Source organism: Podarcis raffonei, chromosome 15 (genome assembly GCF_027172205.1).
Source record: "Podarcis raffonei isolate rPodRaf1 chromosome 15, rPodRaf1.pri, whole genome shotgun sequence".
NCBI lineage: Eukaryota > Metazoa > Chordata > Lepidosauria > Squamata > Lacertidae > Podarcis > Podarcis raffonei.
The window spans coordinates 15,534,492-15,550,667 of NC_070616.1; the positions used below are offsets into that span (position 1 = coordinate 15,534,492).

The 16,176-nt window shown below is 49.7% G+C and overlaps 1 protein-coding gene across 6 annotated transcripts in view; it reads left to right on the plus strand.

Moving 5' to 3' along the window:
• Positions 1-11,339, plus strand: part of ELN (elastin) — a 63,397-nt gene extending 52,058 nt beyond the window's left edge. For 5 of the 6 annotated variants that reach the window (XM_053366896.1, XM_053366892.1, XM_053366891.1 and 2 more), the window contains exons 24-35: positions 735-863; positions 1,967-2,017; positions 2,961-3,065; positions 3,209-3,256; positions 4,062-4,100; positions 4,395-4,466; positions 5,139-5,180; positions 6,116-6,142; positions 7,220-7,264; positions 9,227-9,256; positions 9,367-9,396; positions 10,522-11,339. In XM_053366896.1, the coding sequence (XP_053222871.1) occupies positions 735-863; positions 1,967-2,017; positions 2,961-3,065; positions 3,209-3,256; positions 4,062-4,100; positions 4,395-4,466; positions 5,139-5,180; positions 6,116-6,142; positions 7,220-7,264; positions 9,227-9,256; positions 9,367-9,396; positions 10,522-10,538 (635 nt within the window). In that variant the 3' untranslated portion in view covers positions 10,539-11,339. The remainder of the gene's footprint in view (positions 1-734; positions 864-1,966; positions 2,018-2,960; positions 3,066-3,208; positions 3,257-4,061; positions 4,101-4,394; positions 4,467-5,138; positions 5,181-6,115; positions 6,143-7,219; positions 7,265-9,226; positions 9,257-9,366; positions 9,397-10,521) is intronic. The other variant, XM_053366895.1, reaches the window with a different exon arrangement.
• The last annotated feature ends 4,837 nt before the right edge of the window (positions 11,340-16,176 follow it).

Consider the following 16,176-nt stretch of genomic DNA (forward strand, 5'->3'; position numbering starts at 1 on the left):
TTAAATGAGAAGGGAAAGAACCATGAATGCCGCTTTGAACTCCTTGCAGGAAAGGTGAGATATTAATGTAGAAAATAAATAAATATCAAGACTTCCAACCAGCACAGGAGATAAGGATGGCAAAGGAGATGCGGATCAGTTTTTCTTTAGCCTTGCAAATAGCAGCTTGTGCACAAACGTAAATTTCCATGACGCTCTTGGATTCCTGTCGTAAAAAATATTGACACTCTGGAGACACAGACAGAGATGCTCATGGAGGCTGGTCTATTAGGACAAAGAGGGTGCTGCCCCACTGCCCTCAGCCAGCCCCCACCCTGCCTGCCTTCTTCAATTACAACCACTCCATCAGGTGGCTCTGCCTATCAGCTTCCTCCTCCTCCTCCTCCTCCTCCATTGTAGGGAGGAGGAGGAGAAAACCAGGCGTTGGCTCCACCCGTCTAGCGCCACCTACTGGTAGGCTCCCTGCCTTCTGCCCTACCAATCCTGATGGACACCACTGGGGCAGGCCCTCCCCCCTTTTGATGATGTAGCCTCATTTCAAGAAGACACAGAAAACATCAGTACGAATGCAACTGGCGTTAGGAAGTGAGCAGTCTGAGCAGGGAGCCTGCAATACCCTCTCCTAGTTTTGATCTAAATGTTTTCCTCTGAGGACTTTGGCTCCACCCAGGTGATGTTCTCAGGGTGTGGTGGGGCTCAGGACCATTTTCCAAAAGTGTGCCTTGCTCCAACAGGAGCAGGAAGAGGCGTTGGCGGCATTGGCGTTGGCGTTGGCGGTGTCGGCGGTGTTGGCGGTGTTGGCGGCGTTGGCGGCGGTGGAGTCGGTGGCGTTGGCGGTGTTGGCGGTGTTGGCGTTGGTGGCGGTAAGCAGCCATTAAGTGCCAGCAACTTATAATATTATCTTGTTTTATTTGGGGCATGGAGATTTCCAGGTGGCTCCGTGCAGGGCAGAAGCTTCCTGAGCAGTTCACAACACAAAATGAATGTGAGCCAACCCAGAGAGATGCTCATGGGAAGCCAAAATAAGGATGAGGGTTTTTTAAATGAAAACAAATTTCTTTCCTCAGCAGCAGCAGCCCCAGTTTAGATGGTTGCACACAGCTGCTGCTCTTAACTTCTTAAAGCAATGCATACTAGCTGACTGCACATCTCAAGTTGTGTCAGGGACTGGGTGGATGAGGCAGAGTGGTGGAAGCCACTTGCCCAAGAGCCCCCAAGGAAGGCAGAGAAGAAGATGACTTAGATCCTGGGTCCTGGTGGCAGGATACTGGCCGCAACTCAGAGGAGGGGACGAGGTGGGAGATACTAGAAGCAGGAAGCTTGAGGTATCGTGAAGAGGCAGAAGCAGGCTGGTGGCCCAGCACAGGGCGGGGGGATGAGTTTCCCAGTTTGGATGAAGGCTACGACAGAGGAGAGCCAGACCCTGCATCTCTCCCATAGCTCCATCATGCCAGCCTCTCTGCTGATGGCTCTCTGGCCCCACTTACTCCTAGAACGTGAAGGATGTTATGTATTGCTGAGCAACAGGCTAGGCAGGCACAGAAAGTGGCTTGCTGTAGCAGAAGATTACAAGGGAGGAGCCCTGACTCGGAGGGCTAGATAATGATGGAGGGGCTGCACACCAGTTCAAGCAACTTCTTCATGGGGGGGGGGGCGGTTTGCCTTTATGAGCCTCCTTGTATTCCCCCCCCCCTTTCCTTAATAATGAAACTAACTGCACGTTAGCCTCATGTCTCCGCATCTGGCCTGTGAATGACCTGATCTTTCTGTCAGCCCCTGACAAATTGCTGGAAACCACAGGAAGGGAGAGGGCTCTTGCGCTCAGATCTCGCTGGAGGGCTTCCCATAGGGGCATCTGACTGGCCACTGTGGGAACAGGAAGCTGGGCTAGGGTCATCTTAGTTGTTGTGTCGTGGTGTCCCAATGGGTTTGGCCCTAATCCTGACTCCTTCTGTTCTTCCGCTAGTTCCTGGGGGAGCAGCGGCAGCTAAAGCAGCAGCAAAGGCAGCTAAATACGGTGAGTCCCCATTGCGTCCATCCTGATCTCATATCCCCTGCCTAATCCAGTTCTTCCCTGCCCCTCTGCGCATCCTGGCCCACTGCCCTATAGTGCCAGCCAGTGAGCTTTTTCCCAGATGCAAAAACATGAAATCATCTCTGAAGCATCCCACATTGCCACGATTCAGATTGTAAACTTTCTGGGGCATGAGGCCTTAGTTGTGTGCTCACCCTTCATTTAAAACACCTTCAGAACACATTCTCAGCTGGAGAATCCTGAGAACTGTAGTTTGCCCCTCACAGAACTACAGTTCCTCGCACCCTTAACAAAGCACAGTACCTAGGTTTCTTGAACTGGGCCAGTCATAATGGAGCAGAGAATCATAGGAAAAAAACAAAAGAGACTGGAAAAAGTTTAAAGACTATTTACAGAAACATTTTAAAATTAATGATTGCTAGAAGAATGTTGGAATGAAGTGATATGGCTTTAGTAAAAATAAGGTTAAAATGTGTTGAGATAATTATAGGATAGAAAACAGGGGAAGATGGAAAGGAATTGCTGAAATAATTAATAGAAGTGGAATACAAAAAGGGAGGTGTGAGGAGGTCGTGGAAATATGTGAAAGAAAGATAAGATATTGGAAATTTTTTCTTTTTTTTGATGTGTTTTTAAATTGTTTTTGTTTTGTCTTGTTAGTTTAATGTTTTAGTGTTATGTAGTGTTTTTGTATTGTAATGTACTGTTTTTTCTTTGTTTTTTTGTAGTGTTTAAATTGTTGTAAAAGTAATAAATATTATTTTTTTTAAAAAAAGAGAATCATAGGATTATAAAGTTGGAAGGGGACTCCAAAGGCCATTTGGTCCATCCCCCCCCCCTTCCCCGCAGTGCAGAATTCACAGCTAAATGGGTGGTGGTGGTGGAATGTGGTCAAATTTTGCCCCTAATTCCAACCTCTTTGTAGGTCGTGGGGCAGGTGTCTTTCCTGGCGGTGGAACGGGTGTCTTGCCAGGGGGTGGAACAGGCGTCTTGCCAGGGGGAGGCGTTGTGCCAGGTGTTCCTGGAGCAGGTAAGGGACCCCTCAGGTACTCCTCATCCTCTGATCTTGGGGAATTGGCACTGGACAAGATTCCCAGTCCAGTTTTGCTGTGCACCAGAAGAGATCCCTGGCCATTGGGGCTCTGACACAGATTGTTTCTCCTTATCTCACAGGAATCCCCCAAACTGGACTGCAACCAGGGGCCAAGCCACCTAAATATGGTACGTATGAGTCCCTGTCAGGGAAATGGGCAAGACGTAAGTAATAATAATCATAATGATAGTACTGGAAGTTCTGCCTATCCACTCACCTGCCCACACCTCACCCAAAAAACAAAAACAAAACACCCAAAAAACAAAAACAAAAGAGTCACAGGAGATCTAGCTATCTGTTGATAAAAGTTAGTTCTTGGTATGAGCTTTCGTGTGCATGCACACTTCTTCAGATACACAGTGTATGAGTGTATCTGAAGAAGTGTGCATGCACACGAAAGCTCATACCAAGAACTAACTTAGTTGGTCTTTAAGGTGCTACTGGAAAGAAAAAAAAAATTTTGTTTTGACTATGGCAGACCAACACGGCTACCTATCTGTAACTGTTGATAAAAGGAAACCCATCTTTACGCAGCACAGAATTAAATGTGGAACTCCCCACCACCACAAGAGGCACTGATGGTCACCAAACTAGAGGGCTTTAGGATTGGGTCAATTCATGGAGGAGGAGGGGGCTATGGATGGGCACAAGTCACGATGGCCATGCTCTGCCTCCACAGTTAGAGGCAGCAAAGCTTCCTGATACCAGTCACTGGCAGTCTTTGTGGGGAGCAGGGGAGAGGGCTCGTGTGCTCCTGTTTCCCATAAGAGGCATCTGGTTGGCCACTGTGAGAACAGGATGCTGGACTGGATGGACCTGATCCGGCAGACGCTTCTTATGAGTTGAAGAACTGGGAGACATGGGAAGTGTCTGGTCGGCAGTGGGGAGAAATGCCTTTGATAAACCAAGACTCGCTTTTTCTCACCCCAACAGGTGTGCCAGGAGCTGGGCTGGGTGGCTTTGGCGTACCAGGTACGATGCTACAGACCCAAGGGGAGGGAGGGGAGAAGAGGGGCCTCCACACAAGACAGGGCATTCTTTGGGACAAGATGGACAGCTCCATGGCTCATCCCTTGTCCTGGCTACACATCTGAAATCACTTGGGGGCTGGGCTGTGGGGCTTGGGAGCATTCCAGGCAGTCATAGGCTGAATAACTTCAGTATCCTCCATCTTCCTTTATTTACTCTATGGGTCCTCCACACATTATAGCTTATTTCTAACGAACCATGAGGGTGGGTTTATGACTGAGCCACTTTTTCTGGCAGGCTTTGGTGGACGAGGAGGATATGGGGTCCCCGGCGCAGGGGGAGCGGGCCTTGGTGGCGCTGGAGCTGGAGGTGCGTAGAGATCGTTCAGCCAGAGCACTGGGAAGGAAGCCCCCAATGTTGTGCTCTGAATTTGGGGGTGGTGTGAGGGGACTTCGCAAGATGTCTCGGTGGCCTTACCCAATGGTGGCCGCAGTGAGTTGACCCTCTGCTTTGTCGTTGCTACCAGCCAGAGCCTGCAAGGAAGCAGGCAGTGGGATCTGCTAACTGTTGTAGTTACACCCTGTTGTAGCTACTCCCTGTTTTAGCAACTATTCGTTGTAGCTACTCCTCATCCTCACCCCTGTTTCCCCCTCCCCTGCTCACCACCCCGAGCCAGAGTCCGAGTCATAATTATGAGAAAGCAGGAGGATGAAGCTCTCATCATGGAGGAAGATGAATACCAAAAGCTATTTGCCTCTTTTGGAGCAGCCCATTGGCATTTTGTACTGGTACCTACGACACCATTCTCAATATAGAAGTACCAGCACCACATTTTTCTTACCCCCCAAAATAGTACTGGATATACCACAAATGTTACAGCCCCAATCTGCTTCCTACAGTCCTATTTCGGGGGCCCTGCCTCCAGCTCCCCTAGCCTGCCAATGCCCTCTGAGGCAGCCCCACTGCTTCCTTGAGGTCAGCAGGCCACAAGCCTGACTTCCAGGACAAGCTTCTAATTTCCCCTCATGCTCTCTTGCACAGGGCTGACGTACCCAGGAGCCGGTGGCAAACCTCCCAAACCAGGTATGAGCAAAATGGGACCATGTGGTGGAGTTGGGTAATGGCGGAAGGCGAGTGGCGGAGCTCAGTTTCCCTCAGAACTCTCCAGATTGCTCCAAGGTTCAAGGCAGAGATTGGGGACCTCAAATGCGGCCCCCATACCTCTTAGGACTGGCCCCAGGCCACGCCCCTCCTTGCCCTGCCCTGCACCCTTCTTGAGTGTCGGTGCCTGGCTGGAATGTGTCCTTAGACAGTCATAAAGCCTCTTTGCTTGCCTGGATAGAGGAAATGTGTGTATAAATATCTGACTTTCAAATGACTGGGAGACAGCCAGGCATAAAATGGCAACCCTCACATCTGTAGCCCCACCCCTTTCCGCCTTTGGCTCCGCCCACCACTAGGAGCGGCCCTCACAATTTGCTCAGGAGGCAACACAGCCCCCGGGCTGAAAAGCCTTCTTATTTATTTCTTATCATTTCATAAAATTTATATACCACATGATTGTACACACACACACACAACCCTCAAGGCTGTGTACAAAAGAGCTAAAACAATAAAGTTATTGATAAGGAAAAATGGCAAGAATGATTTAAGGCACTTGGAAAGTTAAAATAACAACAGACTAAAAATGGATTAAAACTCTTCACCCATGATGTAAAATGGTAGAGCCTCATAAAGGACAAATTTACCCTAATGGAGGTTCCTACCCCCATGGGAAAAAAATAATTTGGGATTGTATGTTTGACCGAAGTCTTGAGAGTTCATAGATGGACCCCCCACCCAAAAAAAGCCTTCAACTCCCCTAAGGATGCAACATTTAATCTGGATACGTACATTTCAGACTTTCGGTGTATTGCGATATTGAACAGGGCGTTGCCAGAGTTGTGTGATACACACCCCAATTTGACCTCCCTCAACAACATCTATTCTGATCAAATGTCTTCTTATTTCTATCACAGGTTATGGTGCTGGCATTCCACAAGCTGGTGAGTTGATGAACTAAATTCCCTTTATTATATAATGTGTGTGTGTGTGTGTGTGTGTGTGTGAGAGAGAGAGAGAGAGAGAGAGAGAGAGAGAAATTATAGAACAAAGTTCAATAATGCTGTCACTGCGAGACAAATTTGGTTTCAATAAAAATGCTAAGTCTTTTTAAAAAAACAACAACAACACACCTAATATTACATTATTATTATGCTTTGTAGCCAAGATCATTAGACATCCAACATGCTTGCTTGTCAAGAAAAAAGAAAGAAAGGGAAATAAATAAACAAAAGAAAAATGACATATGAAGCAGAACAGGAGCAGCTTAGTGAGGCGAGAAACTCACAAAAAACTGTAAAGTATCATGAAAAGATTAAAAGGCGAAACTATCTTAATTTACATTGTCATTCAAAAAATGCTAAGTCTAAATGATGTTAAATAGAGCTTTTCAGCAGAAAGAGAAAATAAAATAGAGGACCCCCCCCCCCAAAACTACATCTCTGATGGTTTGATAAAACAATAATGTTGTAACAAGTTATGTAACAGAATTAAAATTAAAAATAACACCAAGACTCAGCAGCTACCTTAGTATCAGTAGTAAGACTTCCACTCATTCTCTAGAACAAGCAAGAAATCCAGTTTGCCCTGGCAGCAACCCAGTTGGTCAGCATCGCCTGCCTCTCAGTTTTCAAAGGTCTGTCGAAGCAGGAAGGCCTTAGCCTGCTGGCAGAAGGATGACAAGGAGGGAGCCAGGCGGACCTCTCCTGAGTGGGGATCCCACAATCTGGGAGCTCACCCAAGGATCTGAGCACCCAGGCTCAGAGCATCCTATCTTTCTGGTAGCCTGGCCCCGAGCTGTATAGGAATGTGTGAACTGATTCCACCCAGCTGATGAGAGGGGACAGATGGGTAGGGGAAGAAGAAGAAGAAGAAGAAGAAGAGGAGGAGGAGGAGGAGGAGGAGGGGGGAGGGGGAGGAGGAGTGGACTAGACCAACTCTATGAACCAGGCTTGTGGAATTCCTGCCATATTGAAGCTTTTCTGACTCTCTCTCTCCCACCCATCTTTTCTCCATTGTAGCGGGCGGAGCTGGCTATGGTTATGGTTTGTCTCCTATTTACCCAGGTACGTTAATAGGCGCTGGGGGGGTGAGTTCAGTTCCTGAAAAACCCGGGTGCAGGGAGAAAGCAGTGGCCTGATGATGAGTGACACCCACAAAGGAGCTTAAACAAACCAGGGGAGCAGTCAATTTGGGGGCAAGCAGGTGGTCTTCAGTGGGGTCATCTCCCTCATAAGGTATGCCTTACACCCTGTCATTGATACCAGTTCATAAGAACTTAAGAATCTAAGAGCCCGTTGGATCAGGCCAGTGGCCCATCTAGTCCAGCATCCTGTCTTCACAGTGGCCAACCTGACACCTGTGGGAAACCAGCAAGCATAAGATGCCTTGCTCCCACAGGAGGTAGTGATGGCCACCAGTTTGGATGGCTTTGAAAGATGCTTGCTCCATTCATGGAGGGGGGAACTAACAATGGCTACTAGCCATGATGGCTTTGTTCTGGATATCAATCGCTGGAGACCACAGGAGAGGGGAGGGCTCTTGTGTTTGAATTCTGCTGTCACAGACTCACTGGATGCAGAGGAGTGGTGCGAGGTGCCAGCGGGGGAACCCCCAAGGGAAGACGTCTCAGAGCCAGAGGATTGGTGGTGGGTCAGAGGGAGAAGAGGGAGCAGATGAGGAGAAGGAGGTGTCAGGGGCTGAGGAGGTAACAGGCTTTAGTGAGCAGGAAGAGGCTGTGGCAGAGAGCAGTCCAGACTAAGAGGCAGAAGCAGAAGTGGGGACCAAGAGGCAGAGATGAGGCAGGCTGCTGAAGAAGCTAGGGACTCTCCCCCTCCTGCTGTGACCAGCTCCCCTCCCCACTGGTCTCCCGGAACCAGAAGAGGTATGAAGAGGGCGGTGGAAATATGGGGAAGACGACAAAGCCTCAAATCACTTGGAAAGAACTTAGGCAGCTGTGGGAAGGCGGGGGACCTTCAGTCCTCACAACTGCCTCCTTGGGGCAAGCTCTATCAGGAACAGTTGCTGTGCTCACTAGGCCTGAGCTGTTTAATTCCTTTGAATAAAGAGTTAACTTCACAGACACCTTGTGAGTTATTGCTTTGTTCCCTACTCCCGCCTTGATACCTGCTTGGGGGTTTCTCATATCAGGCATCTGGCTGGCAGCGGCGTAGCGTGGGTTGTCAGCACCCGGGGCAAGGCAAGTAATTTGCGCCCCCTAACCCCTAACCTGCCACCGCTGCCAGCTTCTTCTTGCTGCTTCCTGGGCTGGGGTATTTACGGTAAGGTAGCCACGGCGGCGGCGGGTCCGTGTCAGGTGATCTGAGGCGAGTTGCCGCTGGCGCTGCCGCCCAAACGACGCCGCTTGCCCGGAGGAGGAGGGCAGAGAGGCAAGGAAAATGCAACATGGCCCAGCAGCTGCAGCAGCAGCGGCAGCGGCGGCGGGGCTGTGAGGAGGGGCTGCCTGGCATGCCCTCCGCGGCTCTGACGCGCGGGGACCGCGGCGAGCGCTGAGAGCCGCTGCCAGCTCGTCCGTTCCGCAAGACATGGGGCTCTGCTACAGCCTGCGCCCGAGGCTCTTCAGCGACTCCGGAGGCGGCAAGCGCGCCCCCCCAGATGTTGCGCCTGGTGCGGCCGGCCCCCCTGCACCCCCCACGGTACGCCACTGCTGGCTGGCCACTGTGAGAAGGAGGTGCTGGACCAGGTGGGCCTCCTTTGGCCTGATCCAGCTACAGGACTCTTTGTATGTTCTTATGCTCAGGGATAGGAGTCCCATACTAATGATCTAAATACAAGGAAATATAACAAGATGCTTGGGTGTTTCCATAGAATCCTGGAACAGTACAGTCATCTAGTCAAGCCCCCTGCAATGCATCAATTTCCCCGCTTCTCTTTTCCTGAGGCCCACTTGACCTTTGTCATGCACCCCTCACCCCAAAACACACACATAGTTCAGAATGTGGGGTGGGAAGGGGCTGCTGGCTGCTCTGTGTGGCTAACCAGCTTTCCTGCCTGGTTTGGGCTTGCAGGTGGAGTCCCTGGCCAGCTGGGCTATGGTGGTAAGTGCACTGATTTTTGCTGGCTGGGGGGGGGGGGTTGAGGGTGAATCCAGGAGATCTTGCCTGCCTTGAGTGACCTCACCCCCTGTTTCTCCCCTGCTTCTCCACAGGCAAACCTCCCAAGCCGTACGGCTACAGAGGTAAGTCGCACCCCAACCCAGAAGCAGTCCACTTTCAAACTGTTTCTGTCTTGTTCCAAGAGCCTCCAGGTTCAAAGGCAGTCTACCTCTGAGTGCCAGGCTCTAGCAACGGGGGTGGGGTGGGGAGAGCTTCTTCCCATCAGGCCTTGCCTGCACGGGGAAGGTCTCATAGGCCTCCGGTGGGCCTCTAATTGGAACAGGAGGTCGAAGGGCAAATTCTCTTGGGCTGGCTGTTTTTGCAAAGGGGCCAAGAGAATGGCCACCAATCACATTATGTTTGCAGACTTAAATGATGACAGCAAGTACCAACAGGTTCACTTGCCTGAATTCCGCCCCAAGCTGAGAATCAGCACACAAATGGACACAATTTGGGGTGCTGTTTTCCAGTCCATCGGAATCTTCCACTATCCCTACCTGTGAGCCACCCATGAAAAATGCCCCCCGGACACACAGTGTCCTCCTCCTCCTCCTATTGTTGTTGTATTTTATTTTAATGTGTTTATCATGCCTTTCTCCGAAGGTGGGATTCACGGTGGCTTGCAACATTATTATTTTTTTAAAAAATTATAAATTACAAGGTAATAAAAGCAAAGTAGTTTTAGAACCAGCAACTGAAATACAGTTTGCCCTGACAGCAGCTCAGAAGATGGTTAAATAAGGACACCACTGGTAGCAAAGGAGCTAGTCCATATGAACCCATCCACCAGTTCTGGTGTGCTCCAGGTGCCTCAAGGCCAGCCCACCCACGAGGCAGGGTGAAATGGAAGCCCCCGAGGCATCACCCCTACAGATGTCCTTTAATGTCATCAACCCAGTCCTGTGGAACTCTCCACCACTGGAGTTTCAGCAAGCACTGAACGCTTTTCAATTCTGCCAAACCTAGTGAGGCAATTCAGAACACATCCTCCCACAATGTCTGTTTTAAACTTTTTGAATGGTTTTATGCTTTCATTGCTGTAAGCCGCTTTGATATATATATTTTTCTGATGTTGCAATATACTGGTAATATTATTATTACTATTTTTACAAATAAATAATACAAATAGTTCAAAGGCAGCTGGGATGTGAGTAAGGCATGTGTCACCGCTGATGGTCTTCCTCTTCTCCTCTCCCCACACCTTGCAGGCCGCAAGAGGAAGTAGCCCTGACAGACTGCCTACCATTCACCTCATGAACTTTGGTGCTACTGCCTGGTCTCGAATGTACCCCCTCACCCCGAGAAAAGCAGATTCCACCACCACCGCCATCGTCACCGCCGCCCTGTGCCTTTCTGCCCCACAGACCCCAAACAGCCCTCCTCCCTCTCTCACTGGTGCTACACCCAGCCGTCCACTTCCTGGGCGGTGGGGGGGCCTCTTTGGTGCTGCGGCCGAGGAGGGCCGCTTTCGGAGGAGGGGGGGAAGATGCCCGAGCACTTTAGCCCACTCCTGAGCCCTGTGCGGGGGGGTCAGTAGTCACACTGGCCAGTTGGCCCCACTCCCTTTCCCAGTCTCCGCCCCCTCTCTCTCTCTCTCCAGGCCCCAGTTTTTCTGGGGGGAGAATGCCACTGGGTTGCCATGGGAGCCCCTACCCTGGCACACTGCCTGTGTATCGGCAGGGGAGGGGGAGCAGGCCGGGCTGGGGGGTCGGTGCCAACAGGATTAACCTTAATCCTCCAGCTGCTGCCTGTCAGGGCCGCAGCGGATTAGCACAGCCCAGGCCACATCCGGCCTTTCAAGCAAGAGAGCCAGAGGCCACGCCGTCCAGGTCTGAGCAAAGAGGCCGTCCTGGGGGTCCCCCGCCCCTCCCCACAGGACCGTGGCCGACCTGCTCCACGACTCTTCATGTTTAATCACTTCGATGTAACTGGGATGGGACACTTTTTATAAAGAGGAACAGTAAACCGCTTTCCGGGAAAAAAAGAATTAAATAAAACCTGACTAATAAATAACTTTTTAAAGGAACATTTCTTGTGCTTTTTCCTCCTGGAGACGTACGGTCTGCAACCTAGTTTCCCTTGAGCAACCCAAGCAAACACAAACTGAGTGTCTCTGAGCCTGTGCAGAGGGGCAAAGTGAGTGCATCTTGGCAGGTGTGACTGTTTATTATTAGAAGCATAGAACCTAAGAGTCATCTGGTTCAACTCTTTGCAATGCACCATGGCTAAAGATGCCTGACAGGTGGCCATCCAGCCTCTGTGGGAAAACCTCCAATGACAGAAATTCTACCACCTTCCAAAATAGCCCATTCTACTGTCTAATAGCTCTTAACACCAAACTGTTACTGTTTTTCTAGAAAAAGAGGTACTCAAACCCGCCATGAATGCCACCCTTGTTCTCTTATATTGGCAATGGTGTTCACCTGAGAGGTGCCAGAACTAGGCGGTATATTGTGCAAAACCAGTGTGAAGTCCATATCGTGATATCGGTTTCATAATTTTTGACCTGGCAATATATCATGAATCATGATGCATGTGTATGTGGTGATATATCACAATGTTGAAAACCAGATATCACCCAGCCCTATCCAGAATCGAGTTCCAATGAGTTCTGGCCAAAAAAAGGGCTCTGGTTCTTCCTGCTGTTTAGTCAAAATCTCCTTTCTGGTAATTTGAATCCATTGGTTCCAGTCCTCCCCTCCAGAGCAGCAGCAAACCAGCTCCCTCCGTCTTCCATGTGGCAGCTCTTCAGTTCTTTGAAGATAGTTCTCATACCATCCCTCAATTTTGATAGATAGTAGGGACGCGGGTGGCGCTGTGGGTAAAAGCCTCAGCGCCTAGGGCTTGCCGATCGAAAGGTTGGCGGTTCGAATCCCCGCGGTGGGGTGCGCTCCCGTTGCTCGGTCCCAGCGCCTGCCAACCTAGCAGTTCGAAAGCACCTCCGGGTGCAAGTAGATAAATAGGGACCGCTTACTGGCGGGAAGGTAAACGGCGTTTCCGTGTGCTGTGCTGGCTCGCCAGATGCGGCTTTGTCATGCTGGCCACGTGACCCGGAAGTGTCTCCGGACAGCGCTGGCCCCCGGCCTCTTAAGTGAGATGGGTGCACAACCCTAGAGTCTGTCAAGACTGGCCCGTACGGGCAGGGGTACCTTTACCTTAGTGAGATGCACACTTGGAAATGGCCCTCTCTGGATCCTATAGCTTAGGGGGAGGAGTTGGGCTGTAGGGCTCATTAAAGATCCAGAGGTGAGCTTGCTAGAGTGGAGCAAAGCACTTTGCAACCAGCAGTTCAGCTCCTTTGCAGCCTGACGAGGAGCTGAGCTGTTTCACTGAGAGTCATGCAACTTTTATTGCAGAATGCCCAGCAATGGGGCAACTTCTGTAAGCAATGACACTACTGAGAAAATGGTGGTGTTGGTTTGGTTTCATAAATACATTTTATTGAATTTCACACCTATAAGCCATCTCAAACAATAAAAAAAACTACAGAAGAAAACAAGACAGTAGAAATTGGAGAAACTGTAAATGAAGAATTAATTATCCTGGAAAATATTACACAGGAACTGTTTTGGATTGTCATTATACTAGGACCATGATATTTAAATGTAATATTTTTCTTTCCCTAGTCATAAAACCCACAGGTGAATAAATGCATCTGGTGGAGACGAACTATGTTACTCCATGTTTGCAAATAGAATAAAATCATAAAATTGTACCTTACTGCCAAAAACGAATCTGCAGGGACCCTGCAGCACCTGTGTGAATTTCACAAGGAAATATCTGTGTTTGTGGTGCAAGTGAACCGAAAATAGGCAGGAAATCCACACTGAGGAGGGGAGAGAGCACCGGGAATCATTGGGGAACGGAGATGAAATTTCTATGGACCATGTCATAATGCCATACAAATCTATGCTGCGGTCGCATTTTGATCATTGTGTGAAATTCCGGCCACCTCACCTAAAAATGGATTTTGCAGAATTGGAAAGCAACAACCAAAATGATCAAGGAGGTAGAAGGAGAAAGCTTGTGGCATTTGAGGCTTTTTAGTTAAGAGAAAAGGCAAGTAAGAGGCGACATGATAGAGGTTATAAAATTATGCATGGCATAGGAAAAGTGGATGGGGAAAAGTTTTTCTTCCTCTCATAGCACTAGAAGTCGTGGACATCCAATGAAGCTGGATATTGGGAGATTCAGGGCAGGTGTAAGGAAGTCCTTCTTCATGCAACTTGCTCCCACAGGAGGTAGTGATGGCCACCAGCCTGGATGGCTTTAACAGAGGATGGGACAATTTCAATTTCCTCTTATTGATGGCTTCTGGCCATGATAGATATGCTCTGCCTCTGCAGTTGGAGGTAGCAATGCTTCTGAATACCAGTTGATAGAAACCAGAGGAGAGGAGAGGAAAGGAGAGGGATCCTGTGCTTTGGTCCTGCTTGTGAGTTTCCCAGTGAAGCAACGGGGGTGGTCACTTTGAGAAGAGGATGCTGGACTAGATGGGCTGACCAGCAGACTCCTCTTGCGTTCTTAATGGAAGCTAGCCAGCACTTCTGGTGGAAAATAAATAATAATAATAATAAAACACATCAAAAGAATCTTAATATAGCCATATGCAAAATTGTCCCAAGACTCCTTTTAGCCAAGTTGTTCTGTACAATGGCGATGTGTGCGGGGGGGGGGGGAAGGAGACACATACACAAATAAGCTGAAGGAATTGAAGGCTGTCACTGCTTGCTGCTCTGTACAAATTCAGAAGGCAGAAATACAACAACAGAACAAGAGGAGATCCCGAATGCATCAGTTAAGCACTCTAAGAAGAGCCCTGCGGATGGATTAGGCCATCTAGACCAGCATCCTGTTCTCACAGGATGGCCATTGTGGCCATTGTGGGAAACCCACAAGCAGTATTCATGCACAAGAGCACTCTGGCCCCGCCTGGCTTCCACCAGCTGGTATTCAGAAGCATTGTTGCCTCTGACTGTGGAGGCAGAGCATAGCCATTGTGGCTACTACCCATTGATAGCCTTTTCCTCCATAAATGGCTGTGCATTAGCAACCAGAAAATAGACAGCAGATAAGAACCTAAGAGCTTGCTGGGTCAGGCCAATGGCCCATCAAGCCCAGTGTCCTTTTCATATAATTGTTGAGCTGGAAGGGACCCCTAGGCTTATCCAAGTCCATCCCTCTGCAGTGCTGGAATCTCAACACGTAGTTCCCCATCCAATTTGAAACCAGACCAGACCCTGCTTAGCTTTGCAAATGTGCCAGCAGTTTTAGAGGCCAACCGATGTCCCAAGGGAAAGCCCACAAGCAGGATTCAAGTAGAAAGGGACTCCCCCTCACGCCACCATGGCATCCGGTATTGAGAAGTCTTGCTTCCTCCCACTGGCTAGAGGGACTGGTGGTCTGAAAGCAGTCCTTGGTTGGTAACCATGAGGACTGGAGTCTTAACCCAGTGGTAGGAGAGCATCTGTCCCAGGTTCTATCCCAGGTGGCATCTCCAGGTAGAGACTCCCACTTTGGAGAGAGCTGCTGCTGGTCAGTGTCCACCATACGGGGCTGGACTGCTGGTCTGACACAGGACAAGGCAGCTTCCTACTGTTATGAGTTTATGAGTTTCAGACTGCCACCCACTCTTTACAAGTTTCTGGGTGCCAGACACTGAACTTCTGGATTCAGTAAATGTTAAAATATAAACTAAGCCAGTTTCCTGGCCAGGAAATCGCCTGGGATAATGGAGAACAAAAGCCATTAGGAAAACCAAATAGAAGGGCCCTCAGCTCAGAGTTAGTTGGGAGGACAAAGAGTTCGAAGTAGAGTTTTAGAGTTGACCGTGACCTGACCTAAGTTGCAGGCTAGAAAAAGTGGCCGGCTGGAAAAGGCAGAGAGTCAGAGCACAATGGTTGATGTCTGTTTGAATCCAGAGAAGCAAGAGTCTTTTGGGGTGTTAATGCTGGGAACTGCTGCATTGTAGGCTCAGGTTGCATATACAGTGGTACCTCGGGTTAAGTACTTAATTCGTTCTGGAGGTCCATTCTTAACCTGAAACTGTTCTGCACCACTTTAGCTAATGGGGCCTCCTGCTGCCGCCGTGCCGCCGGAGCACAATTTCTGTTCTCATCCTGAAGCAAAGTTCTTAACCCGAGGTACTATTTCTGGGTTAGCGGAGTCTGTAACCTGAAGTGTATGTAACCCAAGGTACCACTGTATGTGTAAATAAACTATGTATCATAAAAATACCTGAGCTCCCACTATGCCTCATTTTTAAAAGGAAACATGTAGGGGTGAATTTTCGTATTTCAAATTTTTAGTGGCGCCAAAATCTGATGTCTCCTGCCTCTTGCCTTCCGTTCTGTGCACTATGTCACAGTTGTGGCGCCCTGTGGTGTCCCCTCGGCTCGGCGCCCAGTGCAGGTGAACCGGCCATGCTGCCCTAAATCTGGCTCTGGAAACACGGACCCTTGGTAATCGTGCCTGGAACCCAATAGCGTCTCGCACAGCTCAGAGATTGGGGTGGCACACAACAATACTTTCCCCTCTTCCCTGCACTACCCCCTCACCTTTTGTCTGCAGTTGCCCCTGGGCGCTCTGCACATACTCAGGGGCCCCTTCTCCACCCCCTCCTGAAACCCTGGAGAGAGCGGCTGCCAGTCACCTGTGGACCATCACAGCTTAGCTGAGGTCTGACACGAGATCGTACATTTCTCTGCACACACACCCCCGTCTGTTTTATCTGCCGTTGCCCCCGGACCCACCGCGCGCACTCAGGGCTTCCCTCACCATCCCCTCCCTTTCCGTCAGCTTGGCTTCCCAGGGAGCGCGCGGCGGCGGGGTGTGTGTGTGCGCGCGTGCGTGTGTCCGGTTCT